The sequence below is a fragment of the Anguilla anguilla genome, chromosome 17 (assembly GCF_013347855.1).
Source record: "Anguilla anguilla isolate fAngAng1 chromosome 17, fAngAng1.pri, whole genome shotgun sequence".
NCBI lineage: Eukaryota > Metazoa > Chordata > Actinopteri > Anguilliformes > Anguillidae > Anguilla > Anguilla anguilla.
In genome coordinates, this window is record NC_049217.1 from 19263056 (window position 1) to 19289054 (window position 25999).

At 40.5% G+C, this 25999-nt stretch overlaps 3 protein-coding genes and 2 non-coding genes across 10 annotated transcripts; 2 read left to right on the top strand and 3 right to left on the bottom strand.

The window, feature by feature from the left end:
• Positions 1–897: 897 nt before the first annotated feature.
• On the bottom strand, positions 898–7855 carry pane1 (proliferation associated nuclear element). Its single transcript, XM_035397093.1, has 6 exons — positions 7369–7855; positions 7105–7184; positions 6351–6449; positions 2067–2146; positions 1870–1961; positions 898–1547 (listed from the first exon to the last, which is right to left on the bottom strand). The coding sequence occupies exons 1-6, from the start codon at positions 7420–7422 to the stop codon at positions 1398–1400; spliced, it is 555 nt and encodes a 184-aa protein (XP_035252984.1). The 5' UTR covers positions 7423–7855; the 3' UTR covers positions 898–1397.
• A 255-nt stretch (positions 7856–8110) lies between these two features.
• poldip3 (polymerase (DNA-directed), delta interacting protein 3) lies at positions 8111–16041 on the bottom strand. Of its 2 annotated transcripts, XM_035399114.1 has the most exons (11): positions 15878–16041; positions 14426–14538; positions 13611–13792; positions 13377–13496; positions 13205–13264; positions 12891–12968; positions 12511–12732; positions 12145–12222; positions 11776–11905; positions 10914–10980; positions 8111–10269 (listed from the first exon to the last, which is right to left on the bottom strand). In XM_035399114.1, exons 1-11 carry the CDS (start codon positions 16024–16026, stop codon positions 10053–10055), a joined length of 1416 nt encoding a protein of 471 aa, XP_035255005.1. In that variant the 5' UTR covers positions 16027–16041; the 3' UTR covers positions 8111–10052. The 2 variants fall into 2 exon arrangements, with proteins under 2 accessions (XP_035255005.1, XP_035255004.1); XM_035399113.1 differs by having other exon boundaries at positions 13377–13792.
• A 459-nt stretch (positions 16042–16500) lies between these two features.
• Positions 16501–16656, top strand: LOC118217431. Its single transcript, XR_004763188.1, has one exon. It is a non-coding gene; the product is annotated as a U12 minor spliceosomal RNA (small nuclear RNA).
• A 700-nt stretch (positions 16657–17356) lies between these two features.
• LOC118217253 (putative RNA-binding protein Luc7-like 2) lies at positions 17357–25192 on the bottom strand. 5 transcript variants are annotated; one of them, XM_035399118.1, is made up of 12 exons: positions 24581–25192; positions 23724–23764; positions 23390–23488; positions 23095–23205; positions 22426–22569; positions 21991–22167; positions 21707–21873; positions 21504–21533; positions 21325–21366; positions 20509–20661; positions 19448–19489; positions 17357–18340 (listed from the first exon to the last, which is right to left on the bottom strand). In XM_035399118.1, the coding sequence occupies exons 1-12, from the start codon at positions 24639–24641 to the stop codon at positions 18106–18108; spliced, it is 1302 nt and encodes a 433-aa protein (XP_035255009.1). In that variant the 5' UTR covers positions 24642–25192; the 3' UTR covers positions 17357–18105. The 5 variants fall into 5 exon arrangements, with proteins under 5 accessions (XP_035255009.1, XP_035255006.1, XP_035255008.1 ...); XM_035399115.1 differs by having other exon boundaries at positions 23670–23764; XM_035399117.1 differs by lacking the exon at positions 21325–21366 and having other exon boundaries at positions 23670–23764.
• LOC118217430 lies at positions 19331–19486 on the top strand. Its single transcript, XR_004763187.1, has one exon. It is a non-coding gene; the product is annotated as a U12 minor spliceosomal RNA (small nuclear RNA).
• Positions 25193–25999: the final 807 nt, after the last annotated feature.

Below are 25999 nucleotides of genomic sequence, written 5' to 3' on the forward strand. Positions count from 1 at the left end.
ACACAGCAGCAGAACAAGTGGTATCTGATGACTGTGGACTTGGAGCTGCTTTGTTGGCCACTCCAAGTGGCGTTAACTGCTGCAAGGTAGTGTCCAACGATGGGCATTACTTTACCTCACGTGTACTACACCTACAAGCCACATGGGGGAGACATACTGTTCCCCTGGTGTAGCAGTCTAAAATAGTGATAACCAACTCTGTTTGTGGAGATCTACCGTCCTGTAGGTTTTCAAGAAAGCACACGTCGATAAACAGCTACAGATCTTGCTGAGCTGCTACTTAGTTGCATCAGGTATGCTAAATTATGGTTGAAATTAAAATCTAAGGGATGGTAGATCTCCAGGAACAGAGTTGGTTTCCACAAGTCTAAATGGTAAATGGTACATGGACTGCATTTATATAGCGCTTTTATCCAAAACGCTTTACAATTGATGCCTCTCATTCGCCAGAGCAGTTAGGGGTTAGGTGTCTTGCTCAAGGACACGCCCAGGGTGGGGTTTTGAACCAGCAACCCTCCGACTGCCAGACAATCGGTCTTACCTCCTGAGCTTGTCTAGAACAAGGGTTTTCAAGCATAATACTAGGGATCCTCTTTCTATGCTGGTTTTCATTCCAACCATAATTGCATAGTTGTAGAGATCTGGTAATCGTTCTTAGTGTGAAATATGCTTTACCTTATGGGCACATTGTCAAGTAGTGATATACACTGAATAATAAAGGGTCAATATTCACATTCCAATCTAATCCTTTAGTTTTCTGTCATGTGCTGCTTGACAACTGATTCCTTTACAGTTTATTTTTTCAAATTATTAAAATATACACTGACAGGTGAAATCAGTGGGATCCTAATTGCTGAATGTGTGGACACCTAGTCACTGAAAGTTTGTGAGCATGTGTTGGAATAAGAGAATAGACAAATTTTATTCAATTTTATAACCATATACCAACATGAACATTTACAAGGAAAGAACATAATGAGAATTGATGGGGGCGACAGTTGAATGCTGCCACCACTACAAGATGGATGCGGTGTAGTCTAGGGCAGGACCCTGACTTGGTCAGCAGCTGGAGAAAAGGCACAGTGCCTGGTTTGTTGTAAGTCCTAGTAAAGCAGCTCCAATGTGCACAACTCATTCTACATCCCTTGCTGCACAAAGAAACCACGATTCTCACACAGCAATGACAGGTTATCAGGTGTCATGTTCTCTAAACACAATCTAAGATGTGGGACTGGTCAAATCAGGGTTTTTCCATTTTCACCAACAAAGAAATCTGAACACATGCCGTGGTTTTTTTAAAAAAAAGAAAGCGATCCAGGTGAAATTAATTGACAAAGACCTGCTGGAAACTAATGGTAGTTCGGAATTGGTCATTGCTGAGGCTGGTGAAGGTGTGGTCAGTCCTGATTTTGCCAGTCCGGGTCATTGGGGACAGTGCAGCGAGTGAGAGAGGAGAGGTAGAGGCCAGTCGCCATGGGAACCAGGCCTGCCGCCACCCTGAGCACGGCCAGCACCCGTTGAGCTGCAGTGTTCACACCCTCTGCCGTCTGCGGGAAAGCAAGAGCCAATCAGAGGATGTATTCGAATTTGAAACTAATGTTTACACTATAAATTTCAGGTGATGCACTTGCAGAATGTTGATGTTCGTTTTTTGTGGTTGTAGTGCAAAGCCGCGTACAGCCGAGTCATGTCGGCAGCAGGCTGGATTTTCCGAGTGGTGTAACATAAAACATCAAGGGAGGGACATCACCTATTCACTACGTAAATTTAAGATCATTATCGTATCAGACACAATATGCATGTTCCCCACTTTTGATGGATATTATATTACAACCTATTTTCTACTGAGTCACAGAAGCTGACACAGACCTTGTCTTCTGTCATCAGCAAGGGTGAGTTTAAGGTTGCAGCCATCTTCTTGAGAGAGGTCAGGCGCTCATAAGGAAGCGTTCCACATCGAGCTAAGGATAGAATGCACATGAGAAACCATGAATGTTGAAATTGAAATGCATGTGTCCAACAGTAGTGGGTCAAGACAGTGACAGATAATTAGAGATTGTTCTTACCACCAGTAACCAGGAAACAGACTTTGCCCAGGAAGTAACCTGAATCCAAATGCTTAAGAGATGTCTGTGCTGACAAAAGACTGGAAGAGAGGACCATTTTAATAGAGGAAATGTATTGTCAGGACTTTAACACACAGATATGACCTTATTAAATACCAATTCTTTGTGTTTAGATGAGACCACAAGGTCATTTTTCCAGTGTGGTCATGGTATCCCAAAAAGTGCAGAGTCAACAATCTACACCTTAAATTATGTGCACCTGCAACACACTTGGCAGTAATACAAACAGCAAGTCTGCCATAATAGTGGAGGAGGAAAACATTCTTCTCACTTACAATTGCATTGACAAACTAGCTTTAAAATCCACAAGAATGCAGATGTAAACCTTCACTGAATTTTGCATATGAAAGCTGAAAAATTCTAAATGTATACTTTCTGTATTAGAAAAGAAAATCTATGTTTTATAAATATTGAGAAATACGTCAAATGGATTTTTCAACAAAATTGGCAAAATACATAAGCCTATAGCCTTATGTATTTTTTGGGGGAAAAATGTGAAAGTCCTAAATGTGGATTTTTATTACGGCATTGCATGAAGAATGAGCTGTCTTTAAAGAATATGAAGAAATAAAATGATTGCAGTGAATTTCTATTCATTTATGATGAAAAACTCATTTTTCCACAAAATTGGCAAAATACATAAGCCTATAGCCTTATGTATTTTATGGGGGAAAATTGTTAAAGTCCTAAATCTGTGCTTTTATGATTTCTATGGATGAAGAATGATGTATATTTAAGGAATATGAAGAAATAAAATGATTGCAGTGAATTTCTATTCATTTATGATGAAAAACTCATTTTTTCCACAAAATTGGCAAAATACATAAGCCTATAGCCTTATGTATTTTATGGGGGAAAATTGTTAAAGTCCTAAATCTGTGCTTTTATGATTTCTATGGATGAAGAATGATGTATATTTAAGGAATATGAAGAAATAAAATGATTGCAGTGAATTTCTATTCATTTATGATGAAAAATTCATTTTTCCACAAAATTGGCAAAATACATAAGCCTATAGCCTTATGTCCAAAATGGGGGAAAATTGTTAAAGTCCTAAATCTGTGCTTCTATGATTTCTATGGATGAAGAATGATGTATATTTAAAGAATATGAAGAAATAAAATGATTGCAGTGAATTTCTATTCATTTATGATGAAAAATTCATTTTTCCACAAAATTGGCAAAATACATAAGCCTATAGCCTTATGTCCAAAATGGGGGAAAATTGTGAAAGTCCTAAATCTGTGCTTTTATGATTTCTATGGATGAAGAATGATGTATATTTAAGGAATATGAAGAAATAAAATGATTGCAGTGAATTTCTATTCATTTATGATGAAAAACTCATTTTTTCCACAAAATTGGCAAAATACATAAGCCTATAGCCTTATGTATTTTATGGGGGAAAATTGTTAAAGTCCTAAATCTGTGCTTTTATGATTTCTATGGATGAAGAATGATGTATATTTAAGGAATATGAAGAAATAAAATGATTGCAGTGAATTTCTATTCATTTATGATGAAAAACTCATTTTTCCACAAAATTGGCAAAATACATAAGCCTATAGCCTTATGTATTTTATGGGGGAAAATTGTTAAAGTCCTAAATCTGTGCTTTTATGATTTCTATGGATGAAGAATGATGTATATTTAAGGAATATGAAGAAATAAAATGATTGCAGTGAATTTCTATTCATTTATGATGAAAAATTCATTTTTCCACAAAATTGGCAAAATACATAAGCCTATAGCCTTATGTATTTTATGGGGGAAAATTGTTAAAGTCCTAAATCTGTGCTTTTATGATTTCTATGGATGAAGAATGATGTATATTTAAGGAATATGAAGAAATAAAATGATTGCAGTGAATTTCTATTCATTTATGATGAAAAATTCATTTTTCCACAAAATTGGCAAAATACATAAGCCTATAGCCTTATGTATTTTATGGGGGAAAATTGTTAAAGTCCTAAATCTGTGCTTTTATGATTTCTATGGATGAAGAATGATGTATAATTAAGGAATATGAAGAAATAAAATGATTGCAGTGAATTTCTATTCATTTATGATGAAAAATTCATTTTTCCACAAAATTGGCAAAATACATAAGCCTCTATAGCCTTATGTATTTTATGGGGGGAAATTGTTAAAGTCCTAAATCTGTGCTTTTATGATTTCTATGGATGAAGAATGATGTATATTTAAGGAATATGAAGAAATAAAATGATTGCAGTGAATTTCTATTCATTTATGATGAAAAATTCATTTTTCCACAAAATTGGCAAAATACATAAGCCTATAGCCTTATGTATTTTATGGGGGAAAATTGTTAAAGTCCTAAATCTGTGCTTTTATGATTTCTATGGATGAAGAATGATGTATATTTAAGGAATATGAAGAAATAAAATGATTGCAGTGAATTTCTATTCATTTATGATGAAAAATTCATTTTTCCACAAAATTGGCAAAATACATAAGCCTATAGCCTTATGTATTTTATGGGGGAAAATTGTTAAAGTCCTAAATCTGTGCTTCTATGATTTCTATGGATGAAGAATGATGTATATTTAAAGAATATGAAGAAATAAAATGATTGCAGTGAATTTCTATTCATTTATGATGAAAAATTCATTTTTCCACAAAATTGGCAAAATACATAAGCCTATAGCCTTATGTATTTTATGGGGAGAAATTGTGAAAGTCCTAAATCTGTGCTTTTATGATTTCTATGGATGAAGAATGATGTATATTTAAGGAATATGAAGAAATAAAATGATTGCAGTGAATTTCTATTCATTTATGATGAAAAACTCATTTTTCCACAAAATTGGCAAAATACATAAGCCTATAATGTCCAAAATGGGGGAAAATTGTTAAAGTCCTAAATCTGTGCTTCTATGATTTCTATGGATGAAGAATGATGTATATTTAAGGAATATGAAGAAATAAAATGATTGCAGTGAATTTCTATTCATTTATGATGAAAAATTCATTTTTCCACAAAATTGGCAAAATACATAAGCCTATAGCCTTATGTATTTTATGGGGGAAAATTGTTAAAGTCCTAAATCTGTGCTTTTATGATTTCTATGGATGAAGAATGATGTATATTTAAGGAATATGAAGAAATAAAATGATTGCAGTGAATTTCTATTCATTTATGATGAAAAATTCATTTTTCCACAAAATTGGCAAAATACATAAGCCTATAGCCTTATGTATTTTATGGGGGAAAATTGTTAAAGTCCTAAATCTGTGCTTTTATGATTTCTATGGATGAAGAATGATGTATATTTAAGGAATATGAAGAAATAAAATGATTGCAGTGAATTTCTATTCATTTATGATGAAAAATTAATTTTTCCACAAAATTGGCAAAATACATAAGCCTATAGCCTTATGTATTTTATGGGGGAAAATTGTTAAAGTCCTAAATCTGTGCTTCTATAATTTCTATGGATGAAGAATGATGTATATTTAAGGAATATGAAGAAATAAAATGATTGCAGTGAATTTCTATTCATTTATGATGAAAAATTAATTTTTCCACAAAATTGGCAAAATACATAAGCCTATAGCCTTATGTATTTTATGGGGGAAAATTGTTAAAGTCCTAAATCTGTGCTTTTATGATTTCTATGGATGAAGAATGATGTATATTTAAGGAATATGAAGAAATAAAATGATTGCAGTGAATTTCTATTCATTCATGATGAAAAACTCATTTTTCCATGAAACTGGAAAAATACATTTGTGATCAAAAACCTTTTACACCTGAAAATCTGCAACATACTCAAAATTTGTGTTAATTCCAGAAAGTGAAAAAAAAACTTTGAAAGTATTACATGTTTTTTTCAATGCAGGTGGATGAGGAGATGCAATTGATGACTGAGGATATTAATTGAATACAATGTGTTTTTAGAAATCTATGATGGAAAACCTATTTTAGGCAAAAAGTAATTAAATGCGCAAGCCTTACATTCAGAAGTGTGGGGGAAGCTACAATTCTAAATGTGTGTCTTCTGAACAATGTTTGATTGTGCAATCAACCTGTGTACACTTTCAATCCTAGTGCACATGTGAATGTGAATGTGCACTAGAATTCAACAATAGTCTGATATCGCTTTTCCCAAGTGAGGATTACATGACCACAGTAATATCAAGGTCTTGGTTGCAGACCACAAACCTGATAACGCGCTTATTGCACATTATTTAGATAGATACCTTTGTTCAGAGTTGAGGTGCACGATAAAAACCACTAAATCGATTCGTGGCCGACTCTCTGCATTTTCCAATGGCAATGGAAGACTCCGGGCCAAACGCCTGACAGAGACAAAAATACACTATTTGGTACCAGGGTTCCATCTTACTGCTAAATTAAAAGTAACTTTATGTCCAAGAGAGATAGAAAAAAAATGTATGCATTGCAAACAGAGAAATCTGAATGAATATTGTTAATTGATTTCTAACCCAGCTAGGAAACTGCACAGATCTACACAGACAGGAAAAGCACTGGTATGTCTGTGACAATTATGTTGACAACAATTGCAGTACAAATACCGCAAAACTTCAATTAGATGCCTAAACTCCGATAGCAACCGTCATCTTTAATATCTGAAAACAAAATATGAAAATAAGCACTGGTCAATAATACCCAGGTAAAGAAAATACGTCATCCTTATAACAAACAGCACGGTTAACGTGCGGTTAGCTTACAGATTTTACTGATGTCACTGATCTGGAACCAAAAATGTCAGAATATACAAAAGATGTTAAGAATGGACTAGCAAAAAAGAAAAGGCTCATAAATATTCTACGGCCCAAACAACTCGTTATATGAAACTGATGAGGTGCAATCAAAAATGTTGTCTCGCAGGACTGTGAAAACCTAGGATCCTACTGTACTACTGGCAGCTTCACTTCCAAAAGCCTAGCTACATATTTCAGGGATTGGCAAATTTATGCTATCGTTACTTACACTATTACGTTTACATTGTTTTCTAGGAGGACGATGGCGTCTGCTAACTTCTTCTGAAACCGCTCTTCATTCTCCACAAGCTGGAATGACCATTACAACGAAAGCAAATGACTTGGAAAGTAATTCTATGATACATACATAAATATTGTTATAATAGCTATAGCGCTAGCTGAGGCTAACCATGTGTTAGCAGCGCAGTAAGAATATTAAAACACTTTATGCCAATTTGTTCTTCGACAAATGTTTAGCTCATTCTCTACTTACCAATACGTTGGCTGTATTCAATTCGGGCAATTTGTTAAATGGTTTTAAAGACATTTAGCTACTTCGTGTTCGTCGCGTTATTTTCCCCTAAAACACTTCGTTCAACGCAGTAATTTGCTATCTAGCTAGCTAGCTAATATTAGCCAAAAAATTTGAAACCTGCGCGCAGCTATCGTTTGCAAAGTACATGCAATAAATGAATAGATTTGTCAGAGATTTCTTTACCAGAACAATAAAGGGGAAAATATCTCGCTATATTTTCATCGGCCGAAACCAGCCACTAAACATAACACGGACACACTTAGCTGAACCATGCGCGGCAACTTTCATATGCACGTCAAATGACGTGAGAACGTAACGACGTCAATGATTGAAAACGGAAATCTGACTTCCGATTCGGACGTAAAAGCTGTAGCATGTGTTTCAAGCATAGACTGTATAAAAATAGTTTAAAGAAACAATTACAAAATTCATGTGCAGTTCTGCATTTAGCCTCTCCCTATGAGCGTCTTGCATGTCAGCATCGACAACCAATCAGGTGGCCTTCCGCTGTGACGAATCAATCAACTTTTGTGCCACTGCCGCTGCACACACGGAAATAAAGTTACTTTCAAGGAACAATCACACTAAGAGACATCCATTAATCTATTAATTTGGTACCATAGTAAGAAAAATTAAACGTTCAACTTACAATGTCACCACAAATTAAATAAATACTAATGCAAATCAAAGCACTGAAACATTTTATAAAGCAACACATTTATTGGAGAAGAGGTACAGAGCTTTGAACACACTGTTGGTGTGAGACACAAACTGTTGTAACAACAGAGTCTTTTAACACATTGCTTGGGAGAAATAAGGAGAAAAAAAACAAGCAAGGCATCATCCAGTTTGTTGCTTCACAGACTGCAAAGTAAACAACAGCCACAATAACTACAGAACAACCAGAATGCAGTGGGGGGGGGGGGGGGGGGGGGAGACAACCCATATTAACAGATAAATAGCAGATTCTCTTAGATCTGCTAAACTGCTTTTTTCAGCTTGTTGTATAAAACACTGATAACCAACTTTGTTCCTGGACATCTACTATCCTGTAGGTTTTCATTTCAACCCTAATTTATTACACCTGACTCAACCAATTAGCAGCTGAATAAGATCTCTAGCTGTTGAATGAGGAGTGCTTTGCTAGGGTTGGAGTGAAAACCAACAGGATGATAGATCTCCAGGAACAGAGCTGTTTACGACTGGTATAAAATGACACATCAGTGTGTTCCAAGCCCCTTTACAGTCACAGTACAGCACACACTCATCAGGGCTGTATGTCACCTGTCACTGGGAACACATCAAATAAATATCACATGATTCACAAAAAGATAGGGTTCAATGTGAACAATTTGAACATAATGCTGAATGAATCATGTGATACAAACTCCTTAGCCACAAACTAAAATGTCAATTTAAGTAATGCACATCATTTGGAGTCTATTAAAAACAAATTCTTGACATTAAATGAGCGATTCCTTGATTGGTCCTTTCTAAGACACTCGACATGCATTTGCGCATCTACAGTATGCAAGTATGCAAAGTATTTTTACACGTCTGTCTGTCTGTGTCTTGACTGCACCAGTGCACTGGAGAGCTTACACTTCCAACTAGGTTACTAATGCAGAGGAAAAATTCAATGATGTGGTGGCTGAGACACCACTGCATTATCAATTATAAAGTTTTTTTTTTATTTTTTTTTTTTTAAATGCAATAGCGAAGACTAACAACCTCGTACACTGACACTTCTGTTGAAGTACTCAACACGAGGGAGCATTCTCTGTACTATTCTTATGTGTGGAACACTTGTAGACTGAATAGTGTGGTGTGGATGAATGAAAAGTGTATCTGATGAATACCTCAGCCTTGTGCCGATTCGGGTTGAACTCACGTTGTGGTGTCTGTGTGGCGTCGTACAGTTTTCAGCCTCACTGTATGTATTTGTAGCTCAGAACAGTTCCAGTTAACCTATGTACACGTGGTGAAATGGCCATTTGTACAATGTGTGTGTGTGTGTGTAAGCCATGTTGTTATGAGTACATCAGTTTTAGGGTTGTGTCTGTAGTGTGTGTGAATAGGTGTGTTTGTGTGTGTAAGCGGTGTTGTAATGGGGACATCAGTATTAGAGTTGTGTTTGAACTGTGTGTGTGTGTAAGCTGGGTGGTTATGGGGACATCAGTATTATGGTTGCATATTGTGTTACATTTGATTATGGAATGCTGTGATACATTTTGAGTGTGCGCATTATACATTAATCTGAAACTCAGATCACCTGTGTATAATTTTGTATGTAGATGTACATTTGTGTGAGTGTGTATTTAATGGACATAAGTGTGTGCTTGTTTGATGTACTTTGTATGTGTGCCCATTGTCACATTGAATATATGCATGTGTAAGTGTGCATTTCTATGTGTATGTGAGTGCATGCGTATGTATATGCGCTTGTTGGACGTATGGTGTTAGTGCGTCTATATGCATATGGGGAGGGGTGAGTGAGTACTTTTGATGTAAGCTTATATGCAAGTGTGTGTGTGTGTTGGATGTATGCAAGTGTGTGCGTGTGCATGCATATGTGGGGGGGTGCATGTGTAATTTACATGTACGCATGTGTGTACGCTGGATGTACGCGTCTGTGCGTACTGTTAAATCTTGATGCGGAAAGCGGTTGACTGTGAGCTGGGGGAGTCGGTGGTGGATGGGGTCTGAGGGGACGATTTAAACAGTGCTTTCAGAATGGTCTGGGGGTCCACTTCTGGCGTCGGCTGGGAGGAAGCGGGGCGGCCACCGGGGCGGGACAGGGAGGGGGGAAGGCCATCTTTCCTCCCCCCACCTCCACCACCTGGGGTGTCACTGAGACGCCTGAGAGATGACAAAGGGTTGCTGTGAAAACTCACTGCCTCAAATCCAATGCACAGAAAGGCTAATCTACGACTGCAAGAGCTGACAGGCAGAGATGGAAAGAGAAAGCCAGGGAGAAATACAGCATGCACACCGTACATGTAATATCGACTGAGAGTGCAATAAGTCAACATTCTTAAAGGCATACTACGGAGGATTTTTTACTTGAAAATAGTATAAAATAACCATTCTGTTATGCCTATGATGCACTGGCAATCTCTGTCTTTGCGCCAAATCCATGCAGCTCTGCCCGCATGTCTTATTCTAAGATGTGTTTGGGACATTTCCGGGCGTGACTCTCTTTTCTGTGTGGTTACAGAGCCTGTGGCATGGGATCAGGTTTCAGCAGTGCTTTTGTACATAGCTAGCTATCGCAACATCGGAGGTGAAGAAGTACAAGTACAGCGAAGCGAAATGGCAAGCCGAAAGGGCTCACTCAAATCTGTCAACCTTGGGACAGGCTTCCAAAAACAGAGATATAAAAATGAAAACGGTATAAAACAGATACGGGAAGAAGTATAAGAGGCAGAAAGACAGATTCAGCAGCAGGACCAACTGGTCCCAGAAAAGCCAGACATGACTCAGAAAAGGGGACAGAGGCTCACAGTAGAATTGGCTGGTCTGAGGTGATGACATTCCCTTGTATGTGAAGATTGCACTTCATGGGCTGGCCTACAGGAAAACAGAGAGGGGGGGAAAAGACTGAATCAAATACACAGGGTCAACTGAACTTACGATGTCCTCAGCCCTCAAAGCTCAACCAGGAATGTATAATCTCATGTGCATGATCAATTCAGCTTTTTCCCTCAGTCATTTTCTTAATCTCTACTAAGACAGCAAACCACATCTTACACAATTCAGTGATAAAAAGCCAATTTATACTTATCACACAACACTTTCAAAGGGTGTCACTTGACAAAAATGAAGGCGTCACACAATGTTTTGAATTTATACTTTGATGAAGGTCTGCGGGGAGAGTACTGTTGTCTCTATGGTAACGAGACGCTAAACTGTGGAACGTTTGTTTACATTTGTAAAAGCCCCAATGAAATGGAGATTATAGAGAAGGAAGACAATTTTAATCTACTTTTGTTGAAAAAATGACTTGAACGGGTGACTTGTTCTAGTATACTATGATAGTTTTTCCTCTAACACCTCCAAGGTTTTATCAACGCCAGTCAAAACCAAAATAATGATGTGAAGCAAAAAAAACGTATTCATGACAATGCATTTTGCCGTTCCTTCTCACTCTCCAGTCACATCAGGCAATAAAGTATGAGGGTGTCTGTGACAGGACATTAAATTCTAGAGGTGCGCAACATTGAGAAGTGTCAAGCGACACTTTTTTCCAGGTGAAAATACGTCATTTTTCCCAAGCAACACTTGTTGAAAGTTCTGTGCGGCAAAGTATAAATTAGCACACCACCACCACCTTTCTTTCCCAATCAAATTACACCTGCCCCTTACCATCCAGGCATCGGTTGTTGTACTTCCTGTAAGCAGTGACAGCATCTTCCTTCCTGACAAAAACCACCTCGGCCACGCCCACCTTAAGGAGCCTCGCTCGCTTCAAGGCACCGCAAACACAGAACAGCTCCTGTGGACACAGTCACAAACACACAGTCAGCACATAGCCTACTGGAGAATTCTACACACTATACTTTATATTATGACTTACGACACTGTAGTACTGCGCATGATACTGTAGTATTGTATACTCTAGTATGCGGACTGATAGTTCTACCATCAAGAACATAGCTACTCTGCTAGGAAATGGGGGCGGGGGGGGTCTGGTTTCAGCATTTGGTTGTTTAAGCAAGTGTTCAAAGCGCTTACCACAATGTCTTCCTCACTAACGCGAGGATGGAGGTTGTTCACCATCATCTTGGTCCCCTCCAGTGGACTGAAAACGGGCTGGGAAAAAGGGAGAGAGAGGTTGGGGGTAACATTAACATGATTTGTACATCGACTCACTTCAGCACTCAAGATAAACAGAATGCTACAGATCCAACTGAGTGAGCCCAAAACGGTCATGTTCTCACTGATCACATTCACGATCACAACCTAAAACATTTCAAAGCAGAAACTCAACACCGAAAATGTCCACCAATGCCGGCTCCTTCAGCATAACCATTCCCAGTGATGAAACGTTTGACGCGGCCGCCAGATCTGGAGGGAAGAGTTTAACGCTGGCGGGCTCACCTGTGGAGCGGTGAGCTGTGCGCCCGCCTCCCCGCTGGCTCCCGCGTGCGGCGCCTGGCTTCCCGCCACGGTCCGGCACACGGGCTGCAGGGCGGCCGGGCTGGAGCGCTGCGCCACCGGGCTGGGGCTGGCCCTGGGGGCCACGGGGGACGGCAGAGGCGCGGGGGCGGTGTAGCTGTCATTCTGGACCACTTTCGTGATTGGGCCAGAAAACGCACCAGGCTGAGGAAGAGAAGACAAATTTGCACGAGCATTGACGTCGATAACTAATGTACGTCCACGAAAGACCCTTCATATTAGGGCCTGAAAGGTCTGTGTGCCAACGCTGCAATGAATCATGTTTCTTTTCCCAAGGGTGTAGAGCTGAATGCGTCACTCACCTGCGTGTGTAGAAAACTGTTGGCAGTAGTGATCTTCATCTGTTTACTGAGGATGGTGTCATCTTCACCTGGGAGAGACTAAGAGAGAGAGAGTAGTTAATACGCTGCAGAGCACACAGAGGAGAGGAGTCAGGAGACTTACAAACAGAGCAAGTCACAGCAAATCACCCATCAACTCTCATCCTCCCCTCTCTTCCCTGTTTATATTCAACATGTCTTGTCATTTTCCCTAGTTTGCTCTTCCTGCTGCAAAACCCAGGGGTCAGATCCCATTCCCAGCTCCCATTCTCAGATCCCATTCCCAGATACCTCACCTGAGCGTTCCTGGTGGGAACATTGATGCGAACCCCGCTGGTCATTCCCACTGGCTTTTGCTAATGGGAAACAAGTATAAAATGGACAAGTAAGATAAGACAACATGAACATGTAAAAGAAATTCACTCATTCTCAGTAAATTTACATACTGGACCATTAATCTGTTCATACCTGAATTGTCTTGGTGATCTTGAGAGGCGTGGCTGACCCCAGTGTGGGTGTGGCTCCAATGCTCCTCTTCAGACTGAGCCTATCACGTGCGTCAATAACCTTCTGAGACCCCACCCCTTGCTGAAGGTGTGATGAGAATGGGGCTGAATTTGAGTTCGAAAAGGACACACTCGTGTTTGTGTTGCTGGTATTACTGTGTATTTGTATGTGCTGCATTTGTGTCTTGAAGTGCACCTGTGTGGGGCTGTGCATTTGTGGCTGTGGGGTGCCCTGCAACGGTTTGTGTCCTTGCTGTTGTTTACGCGAGTTGATCATCTGCCTGGCATCCTGGACACCTCCTCCAGCCCCCCCTCCTCTAATTCGAAAACGAGCATCTTTCTGGCCAAGTTTCTCTCTGGCATCTTTTATCTGGAAGGCTAAAGGACAGAGGGTGGACAGAGGGTGCAAGGGGCAAAAAGGGGGGGGGGGAGAGAGGGAGGGAGGGGGGGGGGAGAGAGAGAGAGAGAGAGAGAGAGAGAGAGAGAGTAAATACAATTACCTGGATGCTCCATTTAACTGTAGAATAACTTCTCACAAAGAAAAAAAAAAAACTATCAGGAGCAGCAGGCTGATGGTTCAATCAATTTCAGACTTGAGAACAGAAACGTCCTGTCAAACACTGGGAGGCTACAGCCACATTGCTATGAAGAAACTTCCACGCACAAATGCAAATCCACACCACCATGTAACACCAAAGTTCGTTCTATGATTGAGTGCACAGTGCAACAAAAGGACCTATGCTCAAACAATAAGGAAGGATCCACGAAGGGACTGAGACACCATTCTCAAACTAATGCAAGAATATTGGTTTAACAAACTTAATCTGTGGATGTCGGACTTGTTTAAGAACAATTTTAAATTGTAAGAAAGAAAACTCCAATAAGCCTCCATTTGATTCATACTGTTATGAAGCGAAGAAAAAAAGCATTTATAAGAACATAAAAATACACCTTCATTAATGTCTGTATGATGTTTGTGATTTAAAGTCGCACAGAAATATGAATACTCACCTCCTCCACCACCACCACCACCACCAAGTCTCTGTCTGACGTCGTTCGTTCCAATCTTCTGCCGTGCATCGAATGTCCTTCCAGGGACTCCACCACCCCTGCGAAACCCAGGCCTGAGAACAGAGATGGATACTGGCTGTGAACACACTGACTTCCATGATGCAGTCATTCCTTACTGTGGATGAGCTCATCCTCAGAGCAGCAAAGATTAAATAAAATGGACTAAAATAAACCGTCATTTCATAAACAGTACTGGGAAGTAATGTTGAATTAAGAGGGCAATTATCTACAAAAAATGAGAAATGCAAGAGTGATTCCTAAGAAGAAACCCACAAGTCTCAATTCCATGCTGCAAGAATTCAGAGGAACAGAAATCATAGCCAAAAAATGTTCATAACAAAAAAAGAAACAATCCAGTCAGCGAACACATTTCCTACTCCACAAATATAATCTTAATTTTGATTTAAAAAAACTTATCTTTTCACATCTTGCCTTACCAGTCCCTTTAATAAATAGCTACATAATTCCACCACTTTACTCGTCTCTCTTCTGCTATACTAATAATACTAGTACAATATTTCCCCATAAAGTTAGCTTCAAAATGTGTGCTCTTTAAAGCTACTAGTATTACTCCCCCAACACCACCGCCGAGTACCCGATAATCTTTAGTTCTCAATTGTTAATTAAATCACATGACAATCTAGATAGCTATTTATCATCTAAGCTCAAGCCTGGAACTCGAAACTATACTAACCGGATAAGGGCTGTAATAACTGAGTTGACCTGAGCGGTCTGCAAAAACGAATACTAACGTTAGCTAGCTAGCTACCACAACTTCATAGTTATACTGCCACGTCCACTATTTACGCAGTTTTCACGAAAACCGCAACATAATTTCACGATTTCAGGGGACTTCCTATGGTGTGCAATTTCAGCTAACTGTATCAATGTAGGAGACATCAAAATTGTTTTATTAAATGGTGATGTGATAGCTATCGGGTTTGTTTCTTAGCTTTACTGGCTAACTTGCGTTAGCTACTGCAACTACCATGCAACTTACAAACGTTAGCTAACTCCGAAAGCATTGTCGACGTGGCATGACTTTGCCATTATTTAATCACTGCTAATTCAAAATAATTTCATGAATAAAAACACTTCACCACAAACTATACACGGAGGACAGTTTAGTAATTAGCAAGCTAACAGCTAGCTACTTGAGTAACAGAATCCAGAGCCAATCGTAGGGCCCCTTTAGGCAAAAAAGGAACTCCGTCAGCCAATAAGTGAGATTGTGACGGTAGGGCTCTCACTTTGTGCCGTTCTTAACAATATAGCCAGCCAAAACAAAATAGTCTACTTCCTCTCCAAGCTGACTGTATCGGTACCTCTGACAGGGAACCAAGAGTTCAACGCGCTCGTCCAGTCAGCGATGTAAAATACTTGGTTTTATACCTGTTGGTGGCCCCTCTAGTATTTAAACCTCGTCGGCGTATCAGTTCGTCCAGGGAAAGGTCCGCCATCTTGTTCACTATCTGACTGACTGAAGCGCGTGTGACGGGGAAAAATGGGGAGGAGAGGATGGGACTGGCGACGGTGGTCATATTGGGCCAAAAGAGATGAACCACTTCCTCTCAATCTGCTAATGATTTCAAAAATAACAGCAGTACACGAGCAGCGAAATTCAAATTTCACGAGCATTTTATATTACAAATATTCTATATAATATTCAACTCCGTATAATAATCATATTACATGTGTAGAAAATAAGGCAGGCAATACAATGCAAAAGCCATTTCACGTTCACAAGAGAATATAAAAACTATGACCCAGAAGCGCTTCAGTGTTCTGTCCCAGAAGTCTTTGCGCCGCCCTGCAACAGTAACAAAGCCGCTCTAACTAGACGTTTGTGGACTTCAACATAATAAAATATAAATAATATTGGAAAGTGGAATTAAAATTGGATTATTTTGAAGACTCGAGTAGAAAATTATACATGAACGGTTTCATCGGCGCCCACCGTGATAGTAAGCGCATAGGTTCAATGCCGGTGGGTTCAGTGGTAGCTTGGAGAAGGCATGCCTTAAACTGATGAGTAAGGAAAATAACGACGCGGGGTGACGCCCGTGTCCTCGCCCAGATTTGCGAGAGGAATTTTTGAAAGGGCACAGGTCCACTTGTCAGAGGTGACTCGCCTACTTTGTGAGATGCCTCGCAGGTTGCTGATCTGCCCTGTCCTGTTTGGTTCAAAAGTTAGTGAGTTTAATAGGAATAACAGAGAAAGACATTGTAAGAAACGCGCGTTTCATTTTGTTTGTTTTTATGAAGTGCTAGTAATCTCGTGTAGAAGAATGCGTATATTGCCGAAAAATGTAAGAAAACTTTATAGTATTGTATTGACTGACAATAAAGTTGTGCAATTAACCTTGTTAGTGGCATATGCATTCAATGCATACTATCACCACTATATTTGCACAGAACCATGGATCTCTGCTATTTCCATTAAAAAAAATATTCCTTCGTTATTACAGACTTGTGCAGTAGTGTTGGAGTAAATCAGTTCTATTACGAGGGCAATATGCTCTAACTGATTTTAACCGACTTACACCCATGAAGTCCAATAATAGTGTCACCTCCAGGCTACAGTATACCTTATTACAGGAGTTCCCAAACAGTGGGTCGTAACCTCATGCGGGGTCGCCTAAAAATTTTCGTCTCTGTAAAATATGTAAACGTAGGCTACAACGTCGGACATCACAACCAATGAGGCACGAGGCCGTGGTATATTGCTGATAGTCACGGCTTAATGGTGTTGTTAGGCATAAGGAATGTGTGTGGGAGTGTAAATTTGTGAACATTTGGAGTGGCATCAGAAAAGTCTGGGAGCCCGTCCTATTATCTACATGCATACAGTAATGAAGTGCAGCAGAGTCATTGTGTTTGAATGGAAACTTTCATTTTATTCAATTTTGGTGTAAATTGCACATCAAGGCACAGGCACCCAGCACTCTAACAACCTGGAGTTAGTATGCTGTCCTTCTCTTTTGTTGTGTGTTTGTGTTCAATTTCTCAGGATTTTTCCATGTCTTTACTGACATCTACAGACTATACATTGTGTCTGATGAGTTTTACATAAAGGTTTGTGTGCGTGTTTGTTGCAGTCTTATGGGGACAGGTGTAGTCTGTGTGAATGCATTTGTATTTAAACTCCTCTGTGTATTAATCACATGTACATCAGGGTAGCTGGGTCTTTCGTGCAGTGTACACTTTTTCATCCTTTTTAAAATTTTTATTCAAACATTATATCGGAGAGTCCAAAAGTGATTGAGTATCTTTTTTAGTACTGATAACAACAAGGATCATCATCATAAAAATAAAAAACAATAACCCAACAGCCATGCTAAAATAAAATAAACAGCCTTTGGGTGTCATCTGTCTCCCCATTTGTTCCTTCTGTACTTCACTCCTTCAGCACCCCCCTCCCCCCTCACATTTTCTCTGACATTCACCAGGGACAATTTCCCATTTTTCCTCCCATTTTACTTCTGTTACTTCTGGCTCCACATTTTCCTGTTATCTCGTCCTACCATACCATACCCCAACTAGCCCCCCCCCCACCCACCCACCTCCCCAACCTGTTTATATACGGTATGTACACTCCACACCTGTCCGTCTCAGTATCCCTATAGCTCCCCCGATTCCCTCTCTTCAGAACTAGAGCGTCTGTCCCTCTCGACCGAAATAGATCTCTCTCTCTCTTCACTGGGGTCTCTTCTGGGCATCTCCACCGAAGGGGACCCCTCCCTCTCTATCATCCACCCCTCCCTCTGCCACTCTGCTCTGCCTTCATTCCCTCGCTCCAGTGATGGTGACTGCTGCTCCCTCTCTCTGGGGTGGGGGGACCGATCCCGAGAAGACCTGGGGGGACAGAAAGCAGGGCATAAGATACGCGTGCATTCTGCATTTGACCATCCCTTTACCAATATGAATTCCTCAATACTGACATCACTAAAAGGGGGCACAGTATCATCTGATGGCCCTGCATGAGCCCCCATAAGTCTTTGCTTCAAATCCTAATTTGCATCATTTGCATCACTGCATGTGAATCTGAAGGTGTAATTTACATAGGCACTGAATGTAAAGTTCATGAAGAACTAAATATGTTATACTGGTAACAGAGCTGTTTTTATCCTTTGGCTGACATTACACTAGACAATATTTTAAGTGATTTCAGTCTTACAAGTCTGAGTAAAATCACACCAGTCGTGCCACAGTTGGTGCACACCCCTGTCGCGACACACGATTAGTGTGCAATGGTTATGAATTCAGTCTGAGCAGTCTTTTTCTTGTCTTGACCGTTCCAACAAAATCAAACGTTTAATATTAACACAAGACTTTAGTCTAGGCTCAAAGGGTTTGTGATGACAACAAGACTTATAATTCTACACTGTGAACAGCCAATAGTGCACTGTCCTTGTCTGACATCAGCACATTAGCAGTGACAAAACTCTAGCAGTAAACATGGTCATGCGGATAATGGGAGGTAAAGTCTGAGCTGAGCTGAGCTTGAGATTTTGAAGCGGGTTTGACAAGCTCTGGACTCCACTCTCCATCATGCTCCTTGTGGAATGTTTTGTGACACTCTACCTTTTGAATGACCCTGAAGCAATTCAGTGTGCTGTCCCAGAAGTCTTTGCGGCGCCCCTCAACATTAACAAAGCTGCTCAAACTATACCTTTGTGGACTTCAACTTAATAAAATATAAATAATATTATAAGGTGGAATTAAAATAGGATTATTTTGAAGAATCAAGTAGTACATAATACATAAATGTTTTCATCGGCGCCCACCGTGATAGTAAGCGCATAGGTTCAATGCCGGTGGGTTCAGTGGTAGACTGGAGAAGGCATGCCTTAAACTGATGAGTAAGGAAAATAACGACACGGGGTGACGCCTGTGTCCTCGCCCAGATTTGCGAGAAGAATTTTTGAAAGGGCACAGGTCCGCCTATAGTAGGTGACTCACCTACTTTGTGAGATGCCTCGCAGGTTGCAGATCTGCCCTGTCCTGTTTGGTTCAAAAGTAAATGAGTTTAATAGGAATAACGGAGCTCTGCACACCACTCCCGAGCGCACGTATTTTTGTTTACTTTTTAAGAAATGTATTTATTGTAAATATTCTTAAAACAATTGCGTCTTGTGACTATTAGTTTAAATATAGGTAGACTTATTTTGTATTAGGTTTCCTTTTCCTGAGTGTTTAGATTTTTTTGTAAATCTAGGGAATGTCTATGTCTGAATGTATTTGAGTTCCTTTTTGACCTTTTAAGGAACACGTTTTAAAAATGTAAAATGTAAAAAAACCAATAAAGATACTTTGTGAGATGCCTCGTGGGATGTAGATCTGCCCTGTCCTAAATGGTACGACAATAAGCCAGATAAAGTCTGTGATACGGAGCTCCTAGAAAGCGCTGGCTAAATCATCGCACAATAGTATCCGTATGCTGCCAAAAAAAATAGGCAAGCATAATAGTTTTTGTATTGTATGTTTCATTCACTAAATACACCTAAATGTAGCGGATCTGTACTTTGTAATCGTAGAAACAACACATTCCTAAACTATCCGCCACACATCCGGCTCAGGGGCATTTTGTCTCTTACTTTTAAAAGTAGAAAGTCAGGTGAACACTAAACTACACATTAAAATATAACCCTTAAAACAAATTAGCAACGTCAAATATCTATTCAAAAACAAATATGCAAATCTTTACCCAACTGAACAGGAGTATCTGCTAGTAACTCCAAACTATGAAACACAGAGACCTACATTACAGGCATTTTTAGCAGACGCTCTTATCCATTTACACAACTTTTTACATAGCATTTACATTGCATCCATGCATAAAGCTGGATATATGCTGAAGAAATGCAGGTTAAGTACCTTGCTCAAGGGTACAACAGTACGACCTGGGAATTGAACCTGTGAACTGTAGGTTACAAGACCAGTTCCTTACCCATTACACTACAGTATATACTACAGAGACCTAACAGAGCGCGAGACAGTTTTTGCCTGTTATTTGGACATACCTCTTCTTTTTGCTCCTATGAGAGTGGGAGCGAGAGCGGTGTCTGTCCTTGTGTCTGTGCCTCCTCTCCCTGTCCTTCTCTCTCTCTCCTCCTTCTTCCCGTGAACGAGAGGAGTGATGTCTTCTGGAGTGATGGGAGGAACTCCCACCATCCCTGAGGGGCAGGGAGGGATTAGACAAGTCCTCCAACAGACACAGCAGAATTTTTGTGACATTTCTCTTTGTCTGGCACGGTTCGTTTCACATACAATTGTCTGTTTTTTGTGTCTTGGATTTTTGCACATAGTTCTGTTCGAGTGATTTTTGAAGGTGATGGTATTGGGCTAAAGGTGATGGTACATCTTTCGTAAATTTTAAAAATACACTTTTTTCTGATGGAAAGTTGCGTAGATTTTGTTTTGAAGTTTCCTTGTTTTGTAATTGGTGGTCTTTCAAATGTTTGTGTTCTTCTTTATAGTTTTGGACTTTAAAAAAAATGTTTCTGTGGAAAACTGTTTTGCAAATAATAAACGATACAATGGGGAGTTAGACTTCCGAAAACGACACAGACTGTCTTTCTTGGACATTAAGTAGAAATTAGCAAAAGGTACATTTTTACAACACAAATATCAGGAAGTATTTCTTAAACAGTCAATGTGTGTGAAAGCTTGCCGGGACATGAAATCGAAACAGACCCTAGTGGCTTTCAGGTCGAGGCTTGAAGCATTGCTTGATATTCTTTAGTTAACTGCCAGGTAAATGGCAATATTAGATGGGCTGAATGGCAGTTCTCATCATTATGTGTTACTTACATTCTTCAAGTTCACCTCAGATTTACCTCAAAATTAAACATGTGGTTTGTTGGTTTCCAATTTGTTTCCTGCGCAAAACAATTCAATAAAGGATTTAAAGACTGAAAGGCAGGGAATACTTTGGACATCTATCTTGAGCAAATGGAGTTCATAATACTTTGAAGAAATGGAAACTGACGTACACATTGTAAAATTCATTACACACCTGTAACGCTCTCCGCTTCTTGATCTCGTCCTGAAAAGAAAGAGGGGAAATAAAATATTTACTAAAATATGAATTAGAAACAAAAATCACTCTATTACTATTTAAGACAGTCATTAATAGCTAATCAAAATTCCCAGATATTAACAGGCATCTCAAATGTTTTTATGAGATATATATTTATAACTGGCATTGCAGTTGCTCACCTTCGTCTATCCCTTTCTCGCTCTCTCTCCCTCTCACGCTCCTTCTCCCGTTCCCTCTCCCGCTCCCTCTCGCGCTCTCGTTCCCACTCCCTCTCTCGCTCCTCCTCTCTATCCCGTTCCTCCCGTCTTCTGCTCCGCATCAGCTCTTGTTTTTCAGTAACGGTTTTCTTCGGAAACAGAGGAAAAATGAAGCAATTTCAGTCCAGGTTATTTTTGATTACTGTGTTTACTGTGGCCCATCCATATGTAGTTACAGGTCATCTCGTCTCTAGCTTCTCTCTCACCCTCAGTTTCTCCAGCTTTTCACGGATCTCAATGAAGCCCAGGTGCAGTTTCCCACCAAAGTGGTCAGCCAAGCGACGGTCGTTGTCATGGAGACCCAGGTACGCAGAGCACACCTCGCAGACTCTGAGCTTCTGCTGCTGAAAACTTGAAGCTGGCATCGAGTTCCTGTACACGTCCTTTTAAGAGCAATACACGATGTGAGACAACATGACACTGAAAATTTTACACACTTTCACAACTGAGACCCAAACTCTCTGGCAACTGAAAACCTCTCTCTAATTGTTGTGCACCCTGAGTAACCACAACTTTCTCTCTGGCATTTGTAGATATTTTGAAATAAAGGCTTAATATGCGGGAGTGAGTCAGCTGAATTACTACGATGACTGATGACTGATAAGCTGTACAGGTCCGGCTCGGCTGCACGGCTCACTCACCTCCGCCTCTCTCTTCATGGCGCGAGTCTTCTCCACTTTCTCCAGCACCTGCTGCGCCTCGTCCACGTTCCCCTCGCCCCCCAGCTGCTCCGCCCGTGCCAGCAGCTTCCCGATCTCCTCGTTCAGCTCATGCACTCGCTCCGCCTGCAGAGGAGAAAAAGGAATCAGGGCCCCACGCTTGCCTGTACCGCTGCCACCAGGTCAAGGAGTTTCAAAATTCCATCCCACATAATTCAGGAAGCAGGAAAAACCGCAACATAGGTTACATGGTTAGTGTTGCGGACTATCAAAAAAACCTTCAATGTCACTGGAAATGAATGATAACCCAAGACCAGCTCTTTCAGCTCCAATCCAAACTGCAACTATTTTGAGTAGAATATGGATTGTGATTAAGAATTACTTCTTAATCCTTGATTTCAAAATAAAGGCATCTCAGCATTTTCAAAGATTCTCAGCATCCATGGAAGCCCTAAGGAATAGCACAGACTTTAAACCTGGGAGGCCAGAGACTGTCCCATCTGTCTGCTCACCCCCCTGACCCACAGTGGGAGCAGAGGGGGCACAGGACACATTCCCAAAATGTGGGGAAAAAATAGAATAGAAGTGAAGGCGGGATAAGAGCCCCTCCACGCGGAAGGACGGGCCGTGACGGAGGACGCAAGCGTGCACCTTGGCAGCAACCTCTGCGCTGATCTCCTCCTGCGTCTCAGCCAGACGCTTCTTCGCAAGTTCTGTCCGCCGGTCGCAGTCTGCAATAAAGGACTGCAGGTGCTCCGTGGCCTGAGCGACAAAGGCAGGGAGAGAAGCTAATAATGCACCGGCGAAGAAAATCAGGCAGAACACACACAGGTTGTAAAAGCACTTGGACGTACACAGTATATCATTAAAACATAGGTGACAAGAAGAGGGGGAAAAATACAAAGTTAAACATGACAAGAAAAAAGAACAAAAAAACATAACTCACATCTAGTTCAAAGAAGTACTCCTGCTTTTTCGAGGCAATCTCAAAGTCTGCCCGGAGAGCCAGGTCGTGAACTTTCACACACTCTCCCAAGTCCATGCGCTGCAATGTGGGCACATTTATCAGTCAGTACAGTAAATAGCAAATTCCGAATCCTTAACGCTGGCTCAGACGTGCAGAATAATTCAGGAAACATTAGTGTGTTACAGTGAAGGTACATGTAGATGATGCAGGTTAGTGGGTTTGAGTAGGGATCCAGCAGGTTGCCGTGCAGCGTACTGACCGTGCCTGACAGTATGTCATGAGGACAGGAGTCCAGCAGGTGACTCTTACACACCCTCTCGTCTGTGAACTTGATCCTCTGCCGCATGCTGTCACCTGGAATGACAGTCCACACAGGTGGAAATGTAGTTGCGTAGACACACGCCATCGCAAATTCGCAACCCACCGCAAGACACCAGATAACCATGCTGATAATTATTACTTTAATTAAACTTAGTAACCGACACCAAATGACGGATGGATGATCTGACACATACTTTGATGAGCACAGCTGCATTGCACAGGAACTTCATCTGACTCACTTTCCAAATAAAAAAGTCAAAAGGCAATCTATATCCTCCTTGTGTACAGTGAAATGTAGATATTTATATATATTGAAATGTAGAAACATATATATATATAGCCCCAGAAAATGTCCCTTTACTCAAATAATCACCGGCAGGGTACAAAAATGGCAGTTACACCATTGAACCACCTGTGTCCCAAGTCCCGCCCTCTTCACTCGTCAGTCATTTTTAAGCTAACTTGTTGAATGGACCAGCAAGGTGGCCGTCACTAAAGTGGCGTCTTGATTGGCCGACAGCCACAATCCAATACTCCGCCTTGCCAGTTTCAATAGGCGTCAGATCGCGAAAAACTGAATTTTGTGGACGCAAAAAAAGCTGCAAATATGAATACATCCTCTTCTGACACTCGAGCGACTGGTAGCAAGAAATTCTGCAATAAAAGTAGTTTGCAGTTTGGCTAGCTAATGCGACTGGTAAGCTGGCAAGCTTGATGAATGATGGCGTGTTCTTGTGTTTAGGTATGCTAGCACTAGCTAGCTAACGTTACACTCAAAAACAGTTCAACATGTTTTCATGTTAGCAATCTAGCTAACGTTAAAGTAGCTGTCTAAGCATCCGTACTCACCATCTCTGCCCGTGCCCATCAGCTGGTCCAGCATTGCCCGCATTTGAGCTTGAGCCGACATCTTCCTCACCGACTTTGCGGTTCCGTGACAGCCGAACCACGCGCCGATTGTTACACGCGCGAAGTAACTAACGTTAGCTCGCGACACTCCACAACTACAGGCCTGTGCCAAGCGGAAGCCAACTTTTTGAATAAAAAAGAAACGAACTTCTTTAGGGTTGTGCGAATTTCTGACACGCACAACTGCGAGATATTCTGCAAAAATATTCCGCCTCCTGTACGCCTCTCCTTCACTCCATATATTCTTAATTTTCACTGTCTGACTTGGCTAGCTGGGTAGCTAGGTATCTCAACTCGGCGTTGAGTTGGCTTAAAACAGGCGCTGTGGAAAGCTAGCTATGCATCAAAAGTTAGGATATATTTATTTCTTCAAGTAAAATATAAGTATTACTTGTGACGACACGGTTATATTTCATTCATCAATCACTTTAGTGCGTACAATATCTATGCTTTATTCTGCTTTATTTCTCTTTTTGGCCCTGTGTCTCGAGGTTCTCCCCTCTCGAGAACGCGCTCTGCTCCCTCTCCCTCACTGGCTCGAGGAAGCATCGTGCACGCTCACTTGGCTAAATGTAGTGTGACGTCATCACACTGTCACTTTAGCCATTGAGCAACGTCTTCAAGCGGAAAAGGAATGCTACGTATACAGTATATATTGCAGTACAGTACAATATATTGAAGATACGAACCACCTAGAATATGAAGCACTATATTAGAAGCATTAGAGGAATTATTTAAAAATGAGCTGAAAGCGCACACATACATAACACATAGCTAGTAAAAGACTAAAAAGGATCATATTTTTTTTCTTAATTATTAAATGTCTCATGGTTTATTTATGGTTTTATGCATTATTTTGTTATTCTCTGGAGAGTGACTAGGTCTACATATGTTCTTTGATAGACCTTCATGTTCCTTGTCTCCCACAGGACTTGTTTTATGGTGTTGATGATCCTCCACTGACGCTGGAACTCAGTTGTTTTGCAACCTCCTTAGTGCTGTGGACTGAAGCCGATACCAGTATGCATTGGCGAAAAGGCAGAAATACACCTGGACAAGTCACCAATTCACTGCAGGGCACACACACACCATTCACTCACACCCTTGGGGAATTAGCCTAAAATAGGTTACATGCAAATAATAAAACATTATGAAAATAGGTCTCAGTATGACCAAACGAGCACATACAACTGGAAAAAAGAATAAGTTACATTGTTTAACCAGCTTTATAACTTATATCCATCCATCCAGTATGTAATCCACTTATTCCTGGTAGGGGTCGTGGGGGGCAGGTGTCTATCCCAGCATGCACTGGGTTAGAGGCAGGAATACACCCTTGACATGTTGCCAGTTCATCAC